General features: G+C 37.5%; 1 protein-coding gene across 2 annotated transcripts in view; it reads right to left on the bottom strand.

The window, feature by feature from the left end:
* LAMA2 (laminin subunit alpha 2) overlaps positions 1-19611 on the bottom strand; it is a 516055-nt gene that overhangs the window by 112428 nt on the left and 384016 nt on the right. For both annotated transcript variants that reach the window (XM_032484891.1, XM_032484892.1), the window contains exons 33-35: positions 17342-17484; positions 13878-13976; positions 3129-3240 (exon numbers count right to left, since the gene is read on the bottom strand). In XM_032484891.1, coding sequence (XP_032340782.1) covers positions 3129-3240; positions 13878-13976; positions 17342-17484 — 354 coding nt within the window. The remainder of the gene's footprint in view (positions 1-3128; positions 3241-13877; positions 13977-17341; positions 17485-19611) is intronic.

Below are 19611 nucleotides of genomic sequence, written 5' to 3'. Positions count from 1 at the left end.
GCCATCAACCTGTTACTTCTGATAGCCATAGTTTAATCTGCAGAGCAGTTTGAATCAGGTGTTTCAGAGAACAAATATGGCCATTCCTAGCCCTGTGGTAGAAATTATTGCTCCCGTGCTATTCCTAGAAGTTGGTGAGGATGTCTCTTTCTAGTTGACCACTTAATAGTCATACCTTGGCATGTGCCAAAGAACCTTCTCAAAATTTCACCACTACCATGAGTAAGGTAACACCTAGGTCATGTCATTTTTGTTAAGGAACCGTAGTGACCATGGACTGTTGACTTGAAAGCTCCTTGATCCAGCAGACTATGTGGGAGCCACTGCAAAATGCTGATGATTAAATTTAAAAAGGTTTCTACTTTTTAGATTTCAAGAAAGGCAGTAGGAGATTTGGCTCTATCTATGACATAGCCCCATACTTTGGTCTGAATGCATGCCTGCTTGTACAGTTGATTTTAACCAATTGTAGCATATAAGTAACCACTGACATCACTTGCATTCACATTTTTTTTTAAGTGAAAGGAATAAACCCCACTTCCCAACCTGCCAAAGCTATATGTTTTTCCATTATTAAATGAATACATAAATGAGCTTCGATAAGAGACATTTTTTGAAATTTGATCAAATATAGATAGGTCCTGTACCTAGGTGGTATTGAGGAAGGAAGAAATGTGAGATATAGCCTCACTGTTTTTCTTGTGGTCACATACATTAATTCCTCAGGAGAAGCAAAGCTGTTTTATATACTGAACTTGAAAAAAATCCTCTAATGGTTAAGTTTATCATGAATGACAAATATTGTGAACTGAGGAGCAGGAAAGAAGGGCATCCAGCATTTCTTTAGTCCTAGTATATTCCAGACATAAACTAATGGGCTTATGTATGGTCATTCATTTATTCTAATAGTACATGGCATAAAATATAGTTTATTTGTGATCTAATAAGGAGTTATAGCACTGTAGAATTTATAAAATTATAGTGACATAAGAATGCCTCAGATTAATAGCAGTTGATTATCTAGAAAGAGACCATGACTTATAATGAAATGTAGGATGAATAAAGTATTTCATTTATCTAAAAATAAAACTGAAATAGACAAATGCCAGGTTGAAGCATTCACTTCTCCTACAGCAATTTATTACCACTAATAAAAACTAGAAGCACTGATGATTATCCACCATTATTATGGTTTTGGGAGAGAAAAAAATGGTATAAATATGTTGCATAACTCCCTTAAAGCTTCTGGTGAGTTTCTCTTCTTAAAAAAAAAAAAAAGAAATCCCCTAAATGTCCAAGCCTTGTAGTACGTCTAAACTTAGGGAGGATTTAGTTTAACTCTGGCATATTCAAATTTTAATTTTCATGAAATTTTAACAGTTGGATTAATTCTGTCAAAGTTCTTTTACAAAGGGCTGTGGTTACCATTTTGTTATCATTTATGCTAGTATCTGCTGGGAAAAGAGAGTAGTGTTCACATTTCCCTGCGGTAAAGGATCACAGCTACCCCACACAGCACTCCATGTGAATAAAAAGGTGCCCCATCTGGACAGACACAACCAGACCACCTGACTGATGCACGATTTAAGGAATGGGAGACACCTTTGATGATACATAACCCTTTTTCTTTGATTGATAGATTGTGGGTGGCGAGCCAAGCATTTCCACTCTGCCCCCTGCTGGTGCCTTTGTGGAGCACACAAACTGGGAGGTGAGGGGTGTATTGTAGAGAAGTAAGCTGGGCTGATACGGGGGTCTATTGAAAACGAGTATTAGCATTTATTCTTATGTATCAACGTTTGATTGAAATGATCAAATTGAGTTTCTAGGATAGACTGCTGGGTGTTAGTGTTTGAGACTGGAAGGAAAAGGAAAGTTCCTGGAGTACTGACTAATGTCTTCAGGGATTCAGGGATTCAGGGATCCAGGTGGAGGGAACCTGCTGTATGTGCTTTGGAATTTTGTGTATGTGTGGTGGGTGGTGGTATGGTAGGCACTTTCAAATAACATTAGAAAATAACACTTTCAAATAACATTGGAAAATAAAATCAGGGAAAGCACAACAACTTCATCTAGCAGAGGACAAACCGCAAGAGAACCTTTTGGTAGGAGTAACATCTGTGTCAGATTCTCACGTGTTTTGCCTGAGATTAAGCCTCAGATTAGAACTCTGTTGCTGCCTGCTGTGGGGAATCTTTGGAAGTTTTTGCCTCTTCTTAGCCAGTGATTCCTAAGAATTACCTGCCAGGATCTGCCTTGAAAGTTATCTCATGTCCTGATAATATTTGGCTATATAACCAAGCAAAATATCTAAAATGAGTAACATTGTAGAACAGTTAAAAATGTTTTATTTTTCTAAAGTAAAAGGAAAACATTTTTCCTACTTTCTTGACATGCATGCATTTTTGTTATATATTAATAGATATTTAAGAATTAATGTTTTGTTGTTTTGTTTTGTTTTTGAGGCTTGTTTGTTTGTTTTTTTAAGCATCGTCTGTTTTCTTTGAGTTTCTTAATCTGGGCTCTTGCCCAAAACTAGCTTCCGCTTTGATTCTCGAATCAGATTCGTAGATGCCAAGAACTAACTCCTAGAGAATTGTGGACTAAATGCTGTACAGCTTCTGGTAAGGTAGCACATCCAAATCCCAAGCAACAGATGTTCATTAAAAACCAGTACCAAGTATTTAAAGGTTATTTTGAGAAATTAAAGTGCTGCTTTAATGTGCTGAGGAGAATGATAAAATTAACCGTGTTAAAAAATAAAAAATCTTTAAGTTTTAAATATAAAAACAGCACAATAGCAGAGCGTAAGTTGCCCATTAACCAATATAATCGAATTTGATCATACTCACCTTTCCTCAAGAATCAGAGTGTTCCTGAAGGAATGCATCTAATTTACTTTTATTCTGTACTCATAATTTCTAATTCACTAACTGTTGTCACTAATTTAACACGGTAGGCTGTAGATTCTCAGCTAATAATGCCTTTCAATATCCAGATCAAAATGCTTTTAAAAATCCAACTCTCAAATTTAGAGATGGCATCTCTTACTACATAAATTCCAGTCTCGTGTAATCCCTTTATTTTTCTGTTGGGAGAAATAATGATTAAACTGACTTTTCTAATACCTTCTGCATCCTGGGCAAGGTCCTTAATGAATTCTCCTAAGGAGTTTGCTCTCGTGTTGGTCCTCTCAGCATCCTGTCCAGTTTGCTCGCCATCTGCTGTCACTTTGGTAGCCTAATGATCCAAATTCAGGAAAAGCATAATTAATAGAGATGATGAAACTTGGGCCAGATAAGCTCCCACTGGCTGCATTTTCTTTCAAATATTACTTTGAGCCAAAGGCAATCGATGAATTATTGATCAGATGTACTGGAAATGATGCCCCGTGCTCAAGTATACAATTAAACTTTATTACTTCTTCCATTAAATGGAAATCAGAGAGCTGTATTTGGTCTTTTTAAAACCCTCGTTATATGTAATGGCACAGATGAAGCAATGAAGCACAATTATTTTTGAAATATCTTTAAGGTACTATTGCCAAAAGTCTTCAATGGATTCTTCAGCCTCCACATGTTGCAGTTTTGTCCATATTTTATGTACTGAAAAAGTGTGGAGTGTAGCAGTGATCTCTTGAAGGAGGCACAGGCAGTCTGTCTCAATAACCTTGATCCTATAGATTTGGTTTAGATCAATAAAAGAAACAAAGGGGGAAATGCTAGCTATTAAGTAGTAAGCACTTGTTTTATAAAACTCTAAAGATCCAGTAAAACGTTAAAGAAGAATAAATGATAACTTTCCCCATATGACATCACCAGAAAAAATTCCAGTAATCACAGAACCATATATTACTGCCAACAAAATAAAACAGAAGCCCACAACAGCCCCCCCCAAAAGTGTCCTCATTTTGTTTCACCCTTATTCACACTGAAAATACCATTTGACATAATGAAATCCATTTAATATGCTCATAGTTAAGATACATCATATTTAGTCAAATAAAAATGACATGTATAACATTAAAAGTTTCAGATTCTACAAGGCTTAGAGCATCTTGTAATAGGTTTGTGCTTCCTTTTCCTATGTGTATGCATATGCTAATGTATAAATACGACTTCCTTTGCTAAAAGATAGGGATACTCTAACTACAGATAATGAATCAAAGAATCACAAACTGCCTCAATATAATTTGAATGAGGTCCAAGCTGGCAGAGTATTAATGCTCTACAACCTTGCATCAGAGTGCTTGTGCTTTAGACATGCCCAGGGAACCTAAATTTTTAAATACATAAATGGATTTTAAATAGAACTCAAAATAGAATGAAATGTCTGGCCAGCATGGAACACGGTAGGAGGTGCTGCAGGAATTATACTGCATTTTATGATTTCCCAGGGGGGCAGTAAGAGGTTTAATTTATAAAAGTTTTCAAGGTTTTACATACAAGGTAGAATATAAAGTCCAACTATTATCATCTAATTTTTCAACCTGCAATTATCATCACAAATAAAAGGATGAAAGGAGAAGAATCCAATGGAAGTTTTAAAAATTCCTCTTTATAGTTTCATTATACATAGACAATGATGTGGAAGGTGTTAGTCAATATACTAGAAGGCTCTTGATTAACTCTTCTAAAACATTAGTAGTGGAACTATTTTCACTTTTAGATTTGAGGCTCAGTTGGGTCAGGAAGCTCTTTATACACACACACCACACAAATGTATACTCACATACTTTTTAAAATATTGCTTTTGAATTACTAAGGTCAACTGCTTGAGACGTCGGCTGTCTAGACTGCTTTAGATGTTGTCTAGTCTGGACTTTACTGGATTTGGTAGTATCACTGCTATTTCCACATATCACAGAACACTATAATAATAAGGGACTCGATCTACATTATGGTCACATTTCAACATTTTAAGAATTAATATATCACCAGCACTAGTTTCTCTTACTACACAGAAAATGTATATTATAATTTGAACTAAAATTTATTTCTGGCTTTATCATTATCTTATTTATATTATCAAAAGGTAATAACTTACATAAATGTTCATACCCTCAACTTTACCAACTCGTGTATGCTCAGAACATCTAATTTTTTTAAAATAACTGTATACTGATACATTCTCCTTTTTACATTCTGGATGATCAAGATACTATTCATTGCCTTGAGTTCCACTTACCTAATTAATTTATATAATAGTGTGTAAAAGTCCTCATTAACACACTCAGTACCAATTACATGAGTCCTCCAACATTAAGACGTCAAGAATTCTACATGATAAGAAATAACTCAAAAATGTTATCATCAAGACTATGCAGTTAACCTCCCTGGCTTCCTTTTAATATATGAAATATGCCAAACTCCTCCCTTCTTAGGGCCTTCATGTATTCTTTTGTCTTTGCATGGAATGAGCTTATGCTCAACACTTTTAGGGACTAGATCCTAGTCACATCCATCAGCTTTCAGTTCAGTAAGTATCTCTTCTTGGTGTGGCCACCCCCAGGGCACCTAGCTAGGTTTCAGAACTTCCTACAGTAAAGCATTTTTTCCATAGCACCATGATAGTAGCATTTTAGAATTATTACTTATGTGTTGGCATACCTACTTATTGGCTACTTCCCTGACAAAAAGTTAAGCTCTAAGAGGACAGGAACATGGTCTGTTTTGCTCATCACTTTATAACCAGCTTCCAGTACGATGCCTCAATTACAGCAAATATTGAAAGACTGTTGTTAAATATACAACTAAACAACAATTTTCTGACTAATCTTGCCAACCTTATTACCATTCACACTGCCTCCTTATTGCCTGCCTTCCTAGGAACACTCCCAGAAAAAGCTTTGTTCATACTATTGCTCCCTAACTCCTTTCCAATTATCCAAAATAAATCCAGCCCTCAAGGCGATTCAGTCCAAACCTCACCTTCTCTGTGAAGCCATCCCATAGTATTTTGACACATACTCTTCTTCCTTAGATTTCAAAAAACAACTATTGTTACTATTATTTATGACTGCTGTGGGTAATTATTTTGTTAGGAGCTTCACCATCTACTCTCAATCCCTGAGGGCTAGAGCTACGTCTTATCTCTTTTTAGTCTTCTGAGTGCCAGGAATAGTGCCTGGCAAACTGTAGGGTGGGGGGGTCAAAGATGTGGGGTGATTGGCTGATAGAATGATAATCAAACAAACTATCCCTTTGAAGTTCTAGAGCCTGTTGGGAGGGAAAAACCATCTCTCTCCATATGCCTTCCCAATACCATTCAAACTGGCCATATGCCTGGTGTTTTGCTTGCCAGCAAATGTGGATGGCTGGGCATTTTTCTGGGCATTTTTCAGAGCCTCATAGGACGCTGCTACTCAAGAGCTATAGCTAAGCAGTGCTTGGGAGGAGAGCCAGGTCGGAGAGCTTCCAGCCCGAATCATGTGCATTCCAGTCACTGGTCTCCTGGCAATTCAAAATGAGCCTGCAATTGCACACCCAATACCACACTGCGGAGGGTGGATGGAGGAAGGGATCAGGGATGGGCAGAAATCTTTATGGCCAGCACTGTGTTGTCTAAGGAAGAAGATAGCCTTCCCTCTGCACAGACAAGAGCTTTATCTCTTGGCTGCACTCCAGGAGAGGAGGGGATGTGAGGTTCCTGGCATCACAAGGCATTGACTTATGGTAGTAGCACTCCAAAAGGTGGGTTACACAGTCAGGCTCAGTTGTACCCCAGATTGATATGTGTGTTCAGAAGGGCCCACAACACTCTCTTGTGTTTTGTTTACTCTTCCTGCCTTTAGAGATATACAGAGGGCATGATCTCTGTTTTTACACTGGTGAGAATGAAAGCATGAAGAGGTTAAATGACTTACCTGAACTCACACACACAGGGAATTGGGGACAAAACACTCATCTTCTGTCTCACAGCGTTATATATTTTCTGTATCAAACACTAGCTTATGTTTCACTAACATCCAGGAGGACTAGGAAGATATATGAAAAAGCTAAGCATTCTGGGTGGAAGGAGGGACACTGCTCCAGCTTTTGTAGTCTTTTAAGTGCATAAGCTTTAGGTTTTAGTAAATTTACTTATTTAAAGATCCATGTCAGAACACGATATAGATACATTAAAAAATCATGTCTCATTACACAGTAATTAAGTTGAGGAGTCACCTTGTCAAAATCATCCACGAGAGACTCCATAAAGGAAGCCAATGACAAATACACTGTCACCTGTGGGGAGGGATGACAGACTGTAAAAAGCTAAATTCACAAGAATCAGTTTCACCCAGGACAGGCTATTGATAATGATACAGATGAATGCTAAATACTACATGATAGGAGCTATCTGTCTGATTCAGTTTGGGTCTTCCTGCATTTTATTAAATTACCATCCCCATGTCCTAGCTTCCTTCTTACTCACTATTATCTTGTCCTTTGAGTATTTGACAAATGTCTTCTCATTTATCCTAATATATGGTACATCTTGCTTTCATTCTCCGTCTTAGATTTTCTCACATTCTCTTACCTCTGTTCTACAGTCTTTCCAGTGTTCCTTTGTAGACAATACCTCATATAGATAAAAGTTTGCATGTATCTCTCCTACTTTTGATTATACCTTTTTTTTTTTACATTCAAGATCACTCAAGTAGGTATTTTTCCTTTTATTTTTAAATTTTTCCTTTTTTTTTTTTTTCAGAGTGTTTATATCCAGGAAGCATGTATTACCATTAGGCACTCATTCATTTACTTCTGAACAATGTAGCTGTTGCTTTCTTGTTTTAGCTCAGGCAGTTCTCACTGTGCCTCTTGAAATCTGCACATAATTTTCTTGGCTGGATATTACTAGTGTCTTTCATTTTCTGCCTTCTTTATGTTAAAACTAGAATCTAATGGAGCAAATCTAACTACTGAATAGACAACATTGCTCAGATGGCAACGACCTTTGCATTTGCAAACTTAAATGGTTTCCTGTTAAAATTAAATTTCAGATGTAATAATTTATATGATATTCTCAAGGGTCATCTTCAAACATTACCGGTTCTGCATATCTAAGTATCAGAGAAGTACTCCTCAGGTGGGCCACTAGGACAGATCACACTTGAGGAAAGGAATAGGGGCAGACACCTGACCCCATGGAATGGTAAAGTCAGTTCCATGTGAAGTTTCTCCCTAAGTATTTCAAGTGTCAGTTTTGAAAGTTTCAAATAAACAAGTATATTTGTTATACATTATTTCTCCCTTTTTAAAAATGTAACAGCATAAATAAAAAATATTGTTGGCAACTTAAACCTTTTAAAACTTATAAACAAGGCATTGTAAACACACACACACACACACACACACACACACACATATAGTAGGCATTTAAATCATTTAAAAACTAGTTTTGTCATTTTGAAAACGCCTCTTCTTCATTTAAATTTGATTTTCAATATGCAGTAAAAGACAAGGAAAATAAAGCTAAATATTGATATTTTATATAGTTCAGTCTATTATATAGCATTCATCCCTTACAGAATATAAACATTTAACAGATGTTTACCAAAGAAAGCAAAATATTCAACTCAATATAATTATAAATAAATGCCTGATTTTAGTACATTTTAGAGAAATTCAAAATCAATACTTATTGTGGGTTTTTCTACCTTTCATCTGCTTTTATGCTATTATTTAAATTATGCACAGTTAATTAATTAAACCAATATTGACTCAACACCAACTATGTGCATGACATTGGTGACACTATGGTAAGGGGAAAACACATGTCCTCACCTTCTGGAGCTTATAGTCTGGTGGGGGCAAGGGGTATTTGTTTAATGATCATGAAGATAAATTTATAGTCACAAAGTGAAGTAAAAGCACAGTGGTATATGACAGTTGTAAGAGGAATCACATCACACCTGGAATGTCACAGAAGACTTAAGGTAGACTTTTATGAGCTGAGGCTTAGAAGGTAAACTGGAATTAAGAGATGTTAACAAGATAGGAGGAAGTGATTTACTACAAAGGTAAAGGAAAATGTGTGGAAAAGCTCTCTGTGGTGGGACGAGGTAACTGAAGGATACTATGGCTGGAATGCAGATGGCCAGGGTCAAAGTGGTGAGAGATGTGGCCAGCTGGAAGGGTTTGGACTTTATCTGAAGAACAATGAGAAGCCAGGGGGAAGAGTTTAAGTACTAGTGTGTCACGTTCAAATCTGCAACAGCAAAAGTGCATTCTGGCTGGAACCGAGCAGGACCCTATAGGGCCTTCCCAGGACTGATCCCCTGACTCAGATGTCCTCCACCTGCCTCTTGTCTGTAGAAAAACTTTCTCCTAGGCTTCCCCGAGTTCCAAAAAGTACATTTAATCAAAGAAGTGAGAAAATGCAGGAAAAAAAAGGAAACAGTCAAGCAAGTAATAATAATAGTAATAGTTTAGCCATTAAACAAAGTCAAGGACCTTTAGTTCCTTCTCAAGGGCTATAGATAATATTCTGAGCTATATCCTTTGAGCTGTTTTGCAGATATTGAAACCCCCACCAGGTGGAAGAACTGTTTGCTGCCTTCAAGCATGAAGACCCTAGACTGGTTGGAACCAGAAGGTTGATGATGTTGATTCCCAATTACCTCCCCACCAACCAATCAGAAGAATGTCCATGAGCTGATCACACACCACACAATCCCCCTCCTTAATCTTGTCTTTAAAAACCTTTCCATGAAAGCCTTTAGGGAGTTTGGGTCTTTTAAGCACTCACTGCCCTGGACTCCTTGCTTGGTGCCCTACAATAAACGCTGCACTTTCCTTCACCACAACCTAGTGTTAGTAGATTGGCTTTACTGTGTGCCAGCAAGTGAATGCAAGTTTGGTTTGGTAACAAGGCTATACCTTGGAGAACAATAGAAAGGAAAATAAGAGTGAAAGCAGAGGGCTAGCTAGAAAGCTAATGTGGCAATCCCAAACTAGGAGTCTAAATGAGAGTAGGGTAGTAAAGATGACAGTAATACACAGAGGTGGAACCAATTGTTTTTGGCAATGCTTTAAATAAGTGGGAGGATGATGAGGAAGAAAGTGGTATCAAGGAGGATTTCTAGATTCTGGCTTATATGTTCAGTGCATCAGGGTCCAGATAGTCAGGGCATGAGTTGGGGGCAGATGAGGTTAAGGAATTAAGCAGGAATCACACCATGAGGAGAGAGCATCACATGTCATACTGAACAAAACGGAGAATTTGAAGGAGGAGTTACAATGTTCCTCTACTGGGATTAAACTGCCCCAGTAGGCTTTTCAATAAATCAGTTCCTTGCAGATGACACCTATAAGTTCCCAGCATCATCTGCAGGAGTCTTACAAGCTCCTGGTGTCTTGCAAGCTGAGTGAATAGCTTTGGAGGCTTTGGAGGCAGTTTGATGATTTGGGGTATGGTGCCAACTCATTAGATACAACACCAAAGTAATTGATGAAAGAAATAACTGATAAGCTGGGCTTCATTAAAATTAAAAACTTCTGTATTGTGAAAGATACTGTCAAGAGAATGAGAAGATAGTCACAGACTGTGGGAAAACATTTGCAAGACATATCTAATAAAAGATTGTTATTCAAAATACACAAAGAACACTTAATAATTAAAAAAAAATTGAAAAATGAAAAAAGACTTGTCTTAGTCCATTCTGGCTGCTATAACAAAACAGCACACACTAGGTGTCTTAAAAACAACAGAAATTTATTTCTCACAGTTCTGGAGATCGGTAAGTGCAAGATCACTTCCCTGGGAGATATGGTATCTGGTGAAGGCCTACTTTCTGGTTCATAGACTGTCTTTCCACCATGTGTTTACATGGCAAGGAAGAGGTAAAGGATCTCTCTGGGGTCCCTTTTATAAGGGCACTAATTCCATTCATGGGAGATCTGCCTTCATGACCTAATAACCTCCCAAAAGTCTCATCTCTTAATATCATCACATTGGGGATTAGGATTTCAAAATAGGAATTTTGGAGGGGACACAAACATTCAGCTCCTAGCAGACCTGAACAGACATATCACCAAAGAAGATATACAAATGGCAAATAAACGTATAAAAACACTCAACATCGTATGTTATTAGGGAATTGTAAATCAAAACAAGAATGATATACTACAACATACCTATTAGAAAGGCCAAAATTCAAAACACTGACAACAGTAAATGCTGGCGAGCATGTGCAGCAATAGGAACTCCTATTCATTGCTGCTGGGAATGCAAAATGGTACAGCCACTGGGGAAGACAGTTTGGTGATTTCTTACCAAACTAAACTTACTCTTAGCATATGATCCAGCAATTGTCCTCTTTGGTTTTTACACAAATAAACTGAAAACTTATGTACCTGGATGTTTATAGCAACTTTCTTCATATTGCCAAAGCTTAGAAGCAACCAAGGTGTCCTTCGGTAGGTGAATAGATACATAAACTATGGTACATACAGAAAATAGAATATTACTCAGCACTAAAAAGAAATGAGCTATCAAGTCATCAAAAGACATGGAGGAGACTTAAATGTATATTACTAAGTGAAAGAAGCCAATATGAAAGGCTCAATATTGCATGATTCCAACTATATGATATCTGAAAAAGGCAGAACTATAGAGACAGTTAAAAGATCAGTGGTTGCCAGAGGTTAAGGAAGAGGGAGGGATGAATAGGCATTGCATGGTGGATTTTTAGGGCAGCGAAACTACTCTAAATGATACTACAATGCTGAAGACATGTGAAACATTTGTCAAAACCCATAGAATGTACAACACCAAGAGTGAACCCTAAAGTAAACTAAGGACTTTGAGTGATAATGATTTTTTGATGTAGGTTCACCTATTGTAACAAATGTATCACACTGATGGGAGATGTTGATAATGGGGGAGGCTGTGCTGTGCAGGGTGCATATGAGAAATCTCAGTATTTTCTAATCAATTTTGCTTTAAGTTCCCAAAAATACAAAATCCATTTAAACATATTTAGTGTGGGAGAGTCTGCTGGAAAGATGAAAGGATGCAGACTAAAAAATAATGAAGATCTGACTCTCTTAGTGAAATATTTCTTGTGTCTCTAGGCTCAGATCATTCAAATGCATTCGCCTCATTGAGGGCAATAGTAGTGTCAGTTTTGCTTATACCTCTTTTTCCAGTGTCTGTCATTCTGTCGTAGCACCTAGAACATGTTCAATGCCCAGTAAGTATTAATTAAATGAATGAATAAATGAAATGTCACTGTTCCATGGAATTCCCTAATTACCCTTAGCAAGATTAAATTATTCCATTTGTCTGTATTTCTCAGGTACATTTCTTTATTTCATGTTGTACTGTCAATTTACTTGCACTTATCCCATATTACCCTCCTCACACCTAAATGTTTATGTATACACACACACACACACACACACACACACACACACTCTAAACTGCAAGCTTCCTGAAGACAGACTGAGCCTCATTTATATCTTTCATCTGCCACCACTTGCTTGGGCTTTGTATCTGGTGAACATTCATATGTGCTTGTCGAATTGAGTTAAAGTAAAGTTTGCCATGATCCGTTCAAAAGTTCTTACTTAGTTGTACTCACATAACAAATATAAAATTTTTAATTATTAAATTTATATTTTATAAATATAGTAATTAATCTCATTAATGTCTAATGACATTTGGCAAGAAACTCTCTTCTGCATTGGTACAATCCACATTGCTGGTAGAAGATTCAGGAAAAGTGTTTAGTATGCTATTTGTAACAGCAGGGCCATTATTCAGCATTTATGTGCTCAGACTCCCATTTCATTTGCCTGTGGAAATTTTCCTAAGCCAGCAGGAGGTTAGGTGGAAATAGTACTGGGCCAGTGGGAACCTGGAAATTGGGTCCTACTCTGGTCCTTGAATTTGGTGAATTATATGGCCATTGTTAATTCATTTCACTATCATGGCCTGAGGGACTTCTTCTTTTAAAAAATGGGCTAGATAATCTGTAAGAACCTTCTAGTGCTGATATTTATTGTCATTTAAAACTCTTTAATAATCAAATTGGATTCCTAAATTACAGGCCAGTTTTCCAGTTCATGCATTTTTCTGGCCACAAGATGGCGGCCTTTATGCTGTTTTCTTCAGTCTCTACCAGCAGAAAGAACCTTAACCCTCCTGCAGTTGTGAACATTTAAAACTCCCACAGTGAACTATATTCAATATCTTGCAGTAACTTATGGTGAAAAAGAATATAAAAACAAATATATGTATGTTCATATATGACTGAAGCATCATTCTGTACACCAGAAATTAACACAACATTGTGAACTGACTACACTTCAATAAAAATATATATATATATTAAAAAAAAAAACCCAAATCTCCCAATGCCTTCAAAAGTCTGAGAAATGCAATACAGACTTTACATTCTGACTCTAGAAAGTGTCTCAAATGCTTTGGATTTTCATGATAAAGAAGATTTCTTCTTTTGTGGGCAAATACTGATTTAGACAATATTTCTATACAAATGCAAAAATCCCACGATGAGATCAAAGAGACTACAATACAAGTATTTTCATTTTTTTTTTCTTACATAGCCAAAGACAGTGCTTTTGGAATCTGGAGTCAATAAAAACTCTACCATGGAGGCTACTGGATAGAGTACTTAAAATATACTGTCACTCTGATATTTTTAGCCATGGTCCTTGACACTCTCCAAGTCTGTATCCCAATCTTTTCTCACACTATTGGGTTCTCTGATTTTATTTGAGGCAGAAGTATCAAGCCAAAAATACATCTATTTCATGCAGCCAATGGGGATTTAGGAAGAACAAGATTTGCATTTTAGAAATTTGCGGTAATTTTCCTTAATTGTGTACAATCTATCTGCTTTCAGAAGAGGCATGATTTTGCCAACTTACCCTGGTCAGAAGTTCATTCATTTCTGTCACCAGCGTGTTCAGATTGCCTTCTGCCAACTGAATGAGCCTCTCTGGGGCCCGCTGAGGTGAGAGCAAATGCTGAAAAAGATTTCATTCCATGTGCCTTTTAGTAAGTGGTCTTGCAGTGATCATAGGGTTGAACATTTAACAGAACACATTTTTCCTTTACATACAAAGACCTTAGCCTTCTCATGTTCAAAGAAAAGAGTAAGAAACTATTTCACCTTGGCACTTAAAACACAAAGCACTGTGTAGAATAATCTGGCAAATAATATGAACTGCTGTAATCTACTGAGACATTGCAATGTGCCAGGCCTTTTTGCTTTTTGTTTTGTTTTCATTCAGTCCTTACAACAGTTCAATGAGGTAAATGCTATTGTATATAGGAGACTGTGGCTTGAAGGACTTAAAAACTTACATAAGATCACACAGCCAGGAAGGGATAGAGTCAAGATGAACTCTGATTCTTTACGGCTCCCACTTCAGTCAACAGAGATACGGTTTACAGGTTTCATATCTCTTTTTCAGAGGACAGGAGCCCTGACAGAGGGTCCTGGCTGGGCTCTAACTAACTGGCGTGGCATCCGTGTTGTAGGAGCGGGCCTGGCACTCACAGCGAGGCCATCTTCTTCTTCTATTGAACATAATCAGTCTCACAGAACACTAATATTAGACAGACAGCATCACTGTGACAGTGATGAATGAAACAAAAAATGAGACCACTCCATAATCTTGCCTAAACACAGACAAAATCCTAGTCTCTGTGCAGACCACAGAAGTACCCCCAAATCCCACTTTCTCGCTAATATGAATGACCACTGCCTCCTTCCAAATCATAGGTTTAGTCTCCTTTTTTCTTCCCTCCTAGGTAAGATTCATTAGAATACTCAATTATAGAATTAGTCCCACTTCTGAACAGCACCCAATCCAAAACAAACCCCTGCTTCCTTGAAACTTCCCCCCAGTTCCCTAGCACAAACCCCAATACTGTAAGTTATTCCTACTGTCCTGTTATTGAGACACCCCCAAATACTCCATGGTGTGCTTTGTCCCTTGTTGCAACAAGTTAATAAACCCAACTTTTTTCTGTCACATGTGTGTTCCTGGTGGTCTCTGGCTAGAACCCAGGGAGGACTAAAGCAGTTAAAGGAACTGAACAAAGAGGGTGAATAACTTACTGATGGATTTAGAATATCAAAATGGGATCCTAAGTATCCAGATGTTCAATAAGTTATGGAAGATGAACACAAACACAGAATAGATAAAGACTGGAATTTAAGGCAAATCAAGGTCATTTTGCTCAAAACCTAGCCATAAGGAAACTGGTGACTGGACCTATTGGCTTAGTTGATGCCCACAGATTAGAACTTCTTTCAGAGGGCTCTTCAGTACTTCATCCATAGCTTAGGGATTATTTTAAAATTTTTTACATCCTACTGAAGTATTTGCTTCTCTAGTTTAATTTTCTTTCTTTGTATTCCTTCCATGTAGAAGGAAAATAACTGGTCAGCATTTTCTTTATTAGAACTCTTCACAATCCTGAATGCTGGGCCCATGAAGTAAACTCAGGTTCCTCTGCCTGGCTTTCAAGGTTGTCCTTCATGTTACCGAGCCCCACTTAAGTCTCCAGCCTTATCTTCCACTAGCAGACCTGACTTCTAATGTCTGCTGGACAGGCCTCGTTCATCCACATCTTTGCCTGTGCTCACATGGCTCTCCTAGATTCAGTGGCCAGAGTATGACTGGATGGGCTAGGGGTCAAGGAGACCTCACCACTGGTGGCCTGGGTCCTTCTCTCTCTGAGCTGTGCAAAGGTAGTTTCATTCTCACAGGCCCTGAAGTTATACTGCCTCCTTTCAAATCCCAGCTCTGTATCTAGTAGCCATGTGACTCTGTGTCTCACATGTAACTTCTCTGTGCCTCAGTGTCCCTACCTGACTACCTGAGGGAAATGTAGATAATACAGTACTCCTTTCCTAGTTCTTGGAGGTGCTGTAAAATTTATGAATGATAATTCATGTCAGACTTGAATCAATTGCCTAGCACAGAGATACTCATCAATAAATGTTAGTTATTCTTGCTATAATTATGACTGATTTCTTCTTCCAGTAAATAGGGATAATAATACTGACTTTAAAGGCTATGGTCCCAATTAAAGTATAAACTCTCTAAAAGAGTGTCTGCCAGTGTCTAGTGTAAATCTTAGATTTCTACCCCAAGTCCTCACAAACAATTTTCTGTCTATTAAAATTATTTCTATTCTTCAAGTTCTAACACAAATTACACCTTCAATGCATTCCCTGGTTACTCTGAATCTTACCTGTTTCTCCAATATTTGTACGTTATTGTGTATAAAATTTTCACAAAGCACATGGTAATTATACATTGTTGCTAATTATTTATTATTGTTTACTTATTTTTTTACCCACATAGACTCTAAGCTATAGAGCAGTGACTACATTACAGGGGTCATGAAACCCCCAGGAAACCAAGTGCAATACAGGGGAATTCCAGAATTTCTCAATAAATATCTGATAATTGACCAATAGTGTATAAGCAGTCACTTTTCATCTTTTTAAAAAATCAAGAGAAACAACCCCAATTTCCTTAACATTTCCTCCTTACCCCACTAACTACTGAAAGCTTTCACAATGTCTTAGAATAGTGTTTCTCAGATAAGCTCTTGTTGAAGTACATTCAAAAGGCTACTCATTCTCTAATACAAAATTTTAACCTTGTGTTTTCACTTTGACAATAAACTTAAATGTTACCGTAAGAATTTCTGGAACCCAGGCTGGGCACCTGGGAGAGGAACACAGCCTGATCTCAGCATCTACATTTGCTTGCCTATTTGATCATAAAGCAGATTGAGCACATAAATCATGTGCACTTGTCAAGTGATGTCAAATGTCATTTGAGGACCCCTCATAAAGGGCTCTCTAGTTCAAATTGTGGAAAGGTGGGAGAACTCAGTTACATGTCACATGCTGACAAAAGAACCTGGTGGTAGCAGTCAGTATCCTATTCTTGTTGTAAGTAGTAATCGGCTTTCAGCAAAAATCATCTGCTATCTTATATTAATGTTTTTAATTTGAATTTTATTGGGTTTTTAAGCTTCTGTAAGGATTAATTTGTTTTTATTTTATAGAGCTATTAAGTACAAGGAGTTCATATCTGATTTTATGTTTGTACATATTTAAGGAACATAATAAAATTGATTTAGGCCAAATACTGAGAGTATGTAAGCCTCTTTTCCCTTAAAAGCAATCTGTAAAGTATAGTTCTCAAGTTTGAAAAACACTGGTTTAGAAAGTCTGAATTTCCCTAATGGCTGCTTGCCTTGATTTGGGAAAATGGGAAGAGGATTTACCAACTACACAATTACCCCTTGGGAAGCTTCTGTCATCTTTCTGCTGGCTCCTGCTGTTTCTGCTCCAACCTACCTTGAGTTCCTGAGTCATATTTTCAAGACCGTACAGAATTTTATATGGAGCAGGCAGCGGGCCAGTGAGGTTGATGCTCATGGCCATCTGTTCCAGGCGAGCCAAGTCACCAAGAAGAAGGCCGGTGCATTCATCTCCACAAACTGTGAAAGGGAAACGACAAAGAATATTTACTTCTGCCAAGCATCCCAGGCAGATGTTCAAAGATTTCAGCTATGAAATATTTTATGGCCCAAGTATAATTCCATGAAAGATTGTTTCTCATCTCCGATAATTAACACTTTCTAATGGATGACAGTTGAAAAAACATGAAAAGAACAACAAAAGAGCAGACATACCTGTCGCCCAGACCTGAAATATGGAGGGTGATACAAACTGAAGGACAACAGAGAATGAGCAAACGGATTTTGAGGGGAAATAAGTGTATTGCCTAAGTATGAAAGGAGAGGTCAGACATGGAATATAACATTATAAATGCCCCAATCTAGACGAAATTTGTAATTGGGAATAAAATATGCTTCAGAATCTAAAAATGTGTACAAGTGCACACTGTTCCATTAGGTTGCACTGTGAAGTGTCTGCAACAATTGGGTCTCCACATGCTTCATGGATTACATACTCAAAACTGTACAACTCTTTAGCTGGACATTTATTGAGAAGAGATTTTTTTTAAAGTCAAAGGAACTCTTCTTTTTATAATTTGTGTTTTTTTCCTCATGGTGAAATTGATTTCTGTATTTATTTACTTGGTCAGTTACTCATGTGTTTGCCAACTCCTCCTCTGTAGCCATTCAGCATATTATCACCCATGATCAGATGCAGTCCCACAAATTCCAACTCTGATGATTAACCTAACCCACTCTTATGGATAAATCATTACAAAAGCCAGGAAAACTTTATTCTTTAAGTAGCCAAAAGTGCTAGTGTTCCATCTATATTTTTTTCAATGAATACAGAGATTATTCAAATTTGGGGGAGCCAGAAGGGGAATGGATGGTAGGAGAGATGGTAGACAGAAAGAGTGGTTTCTTCACTATCATATTGATCTCATAAATAATACAGTTTCTAAAATTAGAATGTATTGATTCTTTTGGAGGCTTTTTAAAAATATACTTACTCAGTTTGAATTTTTAGTTCAATTTTTTTTTACTTTTGCATCAGAGTAATGAGATGTAGTTTCTCCATGCCAAGAAGCATGTGCTACCATATTTAAGATATGCATTCATATACAGTTACAATTTCTACCTTATACTTTGCAGGTAGAGGAGGTAGAGGTATCAAAACTACATGCATGTTAGGAGAGAGCAAAATACATAACATGAAAAGTACTGAGATTTGGAGTAGCGTTGGCTCATGCCCAAACTGGCAAAAATTCAATTAGTTCTCTAAACAGCACTCCCTCGAGCTGACTAATGGAGAGAAAACTATTTACTGAAGCTTGTAAACAAAGAAAAGCAGTACAGAAGGTGATTTTTTGATAGGACAGCAGTTAGAGGTGAGTTACAATGTTCCTCTACTGGGATTAAACTGCCCCAGTAGGGTTTTTAATAAATCAGTTCCTTGCATAAGTTTCCAGCATCACCTGCAGGAGTCTTAAAGCTCCTGGTGTCTTGCAAGCTGAGTGAACCAGCTTTGGAGGCTTTGGAGGCAGGAGCTGAAGTCTAAAACTCAAACTGGATCTCCTCCTTTTCTAACCAGAATGAGAGTTTGCTCTGCATGGAAACTAAATGAAGAGAGAAAGAGACAGACAGACAGAAAACACTGTGGCTTCATACTCTCAGTTCAAAGCAAGTGCTTGAGAAATTTCAACAGACCTGCCTACATGAAACAATTGTAGAGAACACAATTAGGTACCAAACTGGCTATGTCTGAACATCAAGACACAGTCTGGTTCTCAAACTTTACTGGGTTTCAGAATCATCTGAAGGGCTTTCCTAAATCAAAGAAGTCTGGGCTGTACCCTCAGTGTTTTGGATTTAAGAGGTGACTGAGTCAGCTGGTTTCTGATTCTTTGACAGAGAATGTGCTTTTCTAACACTCTCAGGTGAATATTAACACACTGGTCTGTGTACCACACTTTGAAGATCTACTAGATCAGCAGCACTGGCATCACCAGGGGGCTTATTAGAAATGCATAGTCTTGAACAACTATATGGAAACAAACTGGACAACCTAGAAGAAATAGACAAGTTTATGGAAACATACAGTCCACTGAGACAGAATCAAGAAGAAATTGACCACTTGAACAGACTGATCACTAAAAATGAAAC

The sequence above is a fragment of the Camelus ferus genome, chromosome 8 (genome assembly GCF_009834535.1).
Source record: "Camelus ferus isolate YT-003-E chromosome 8, BCGSAC_Cfer_1.0, whole genome shotgun sequence".
NCBI lineage: Eukaryota > Metazoa > Chordata > Mammalia > Artiodactyla > Camelidae > Camelus > Camelus ferus.
The sequence above is the reverse complement of the archived record's forward strand: the minus strand, read 5'-3'. Positions and strand labels throughout refer to the sequence as shown.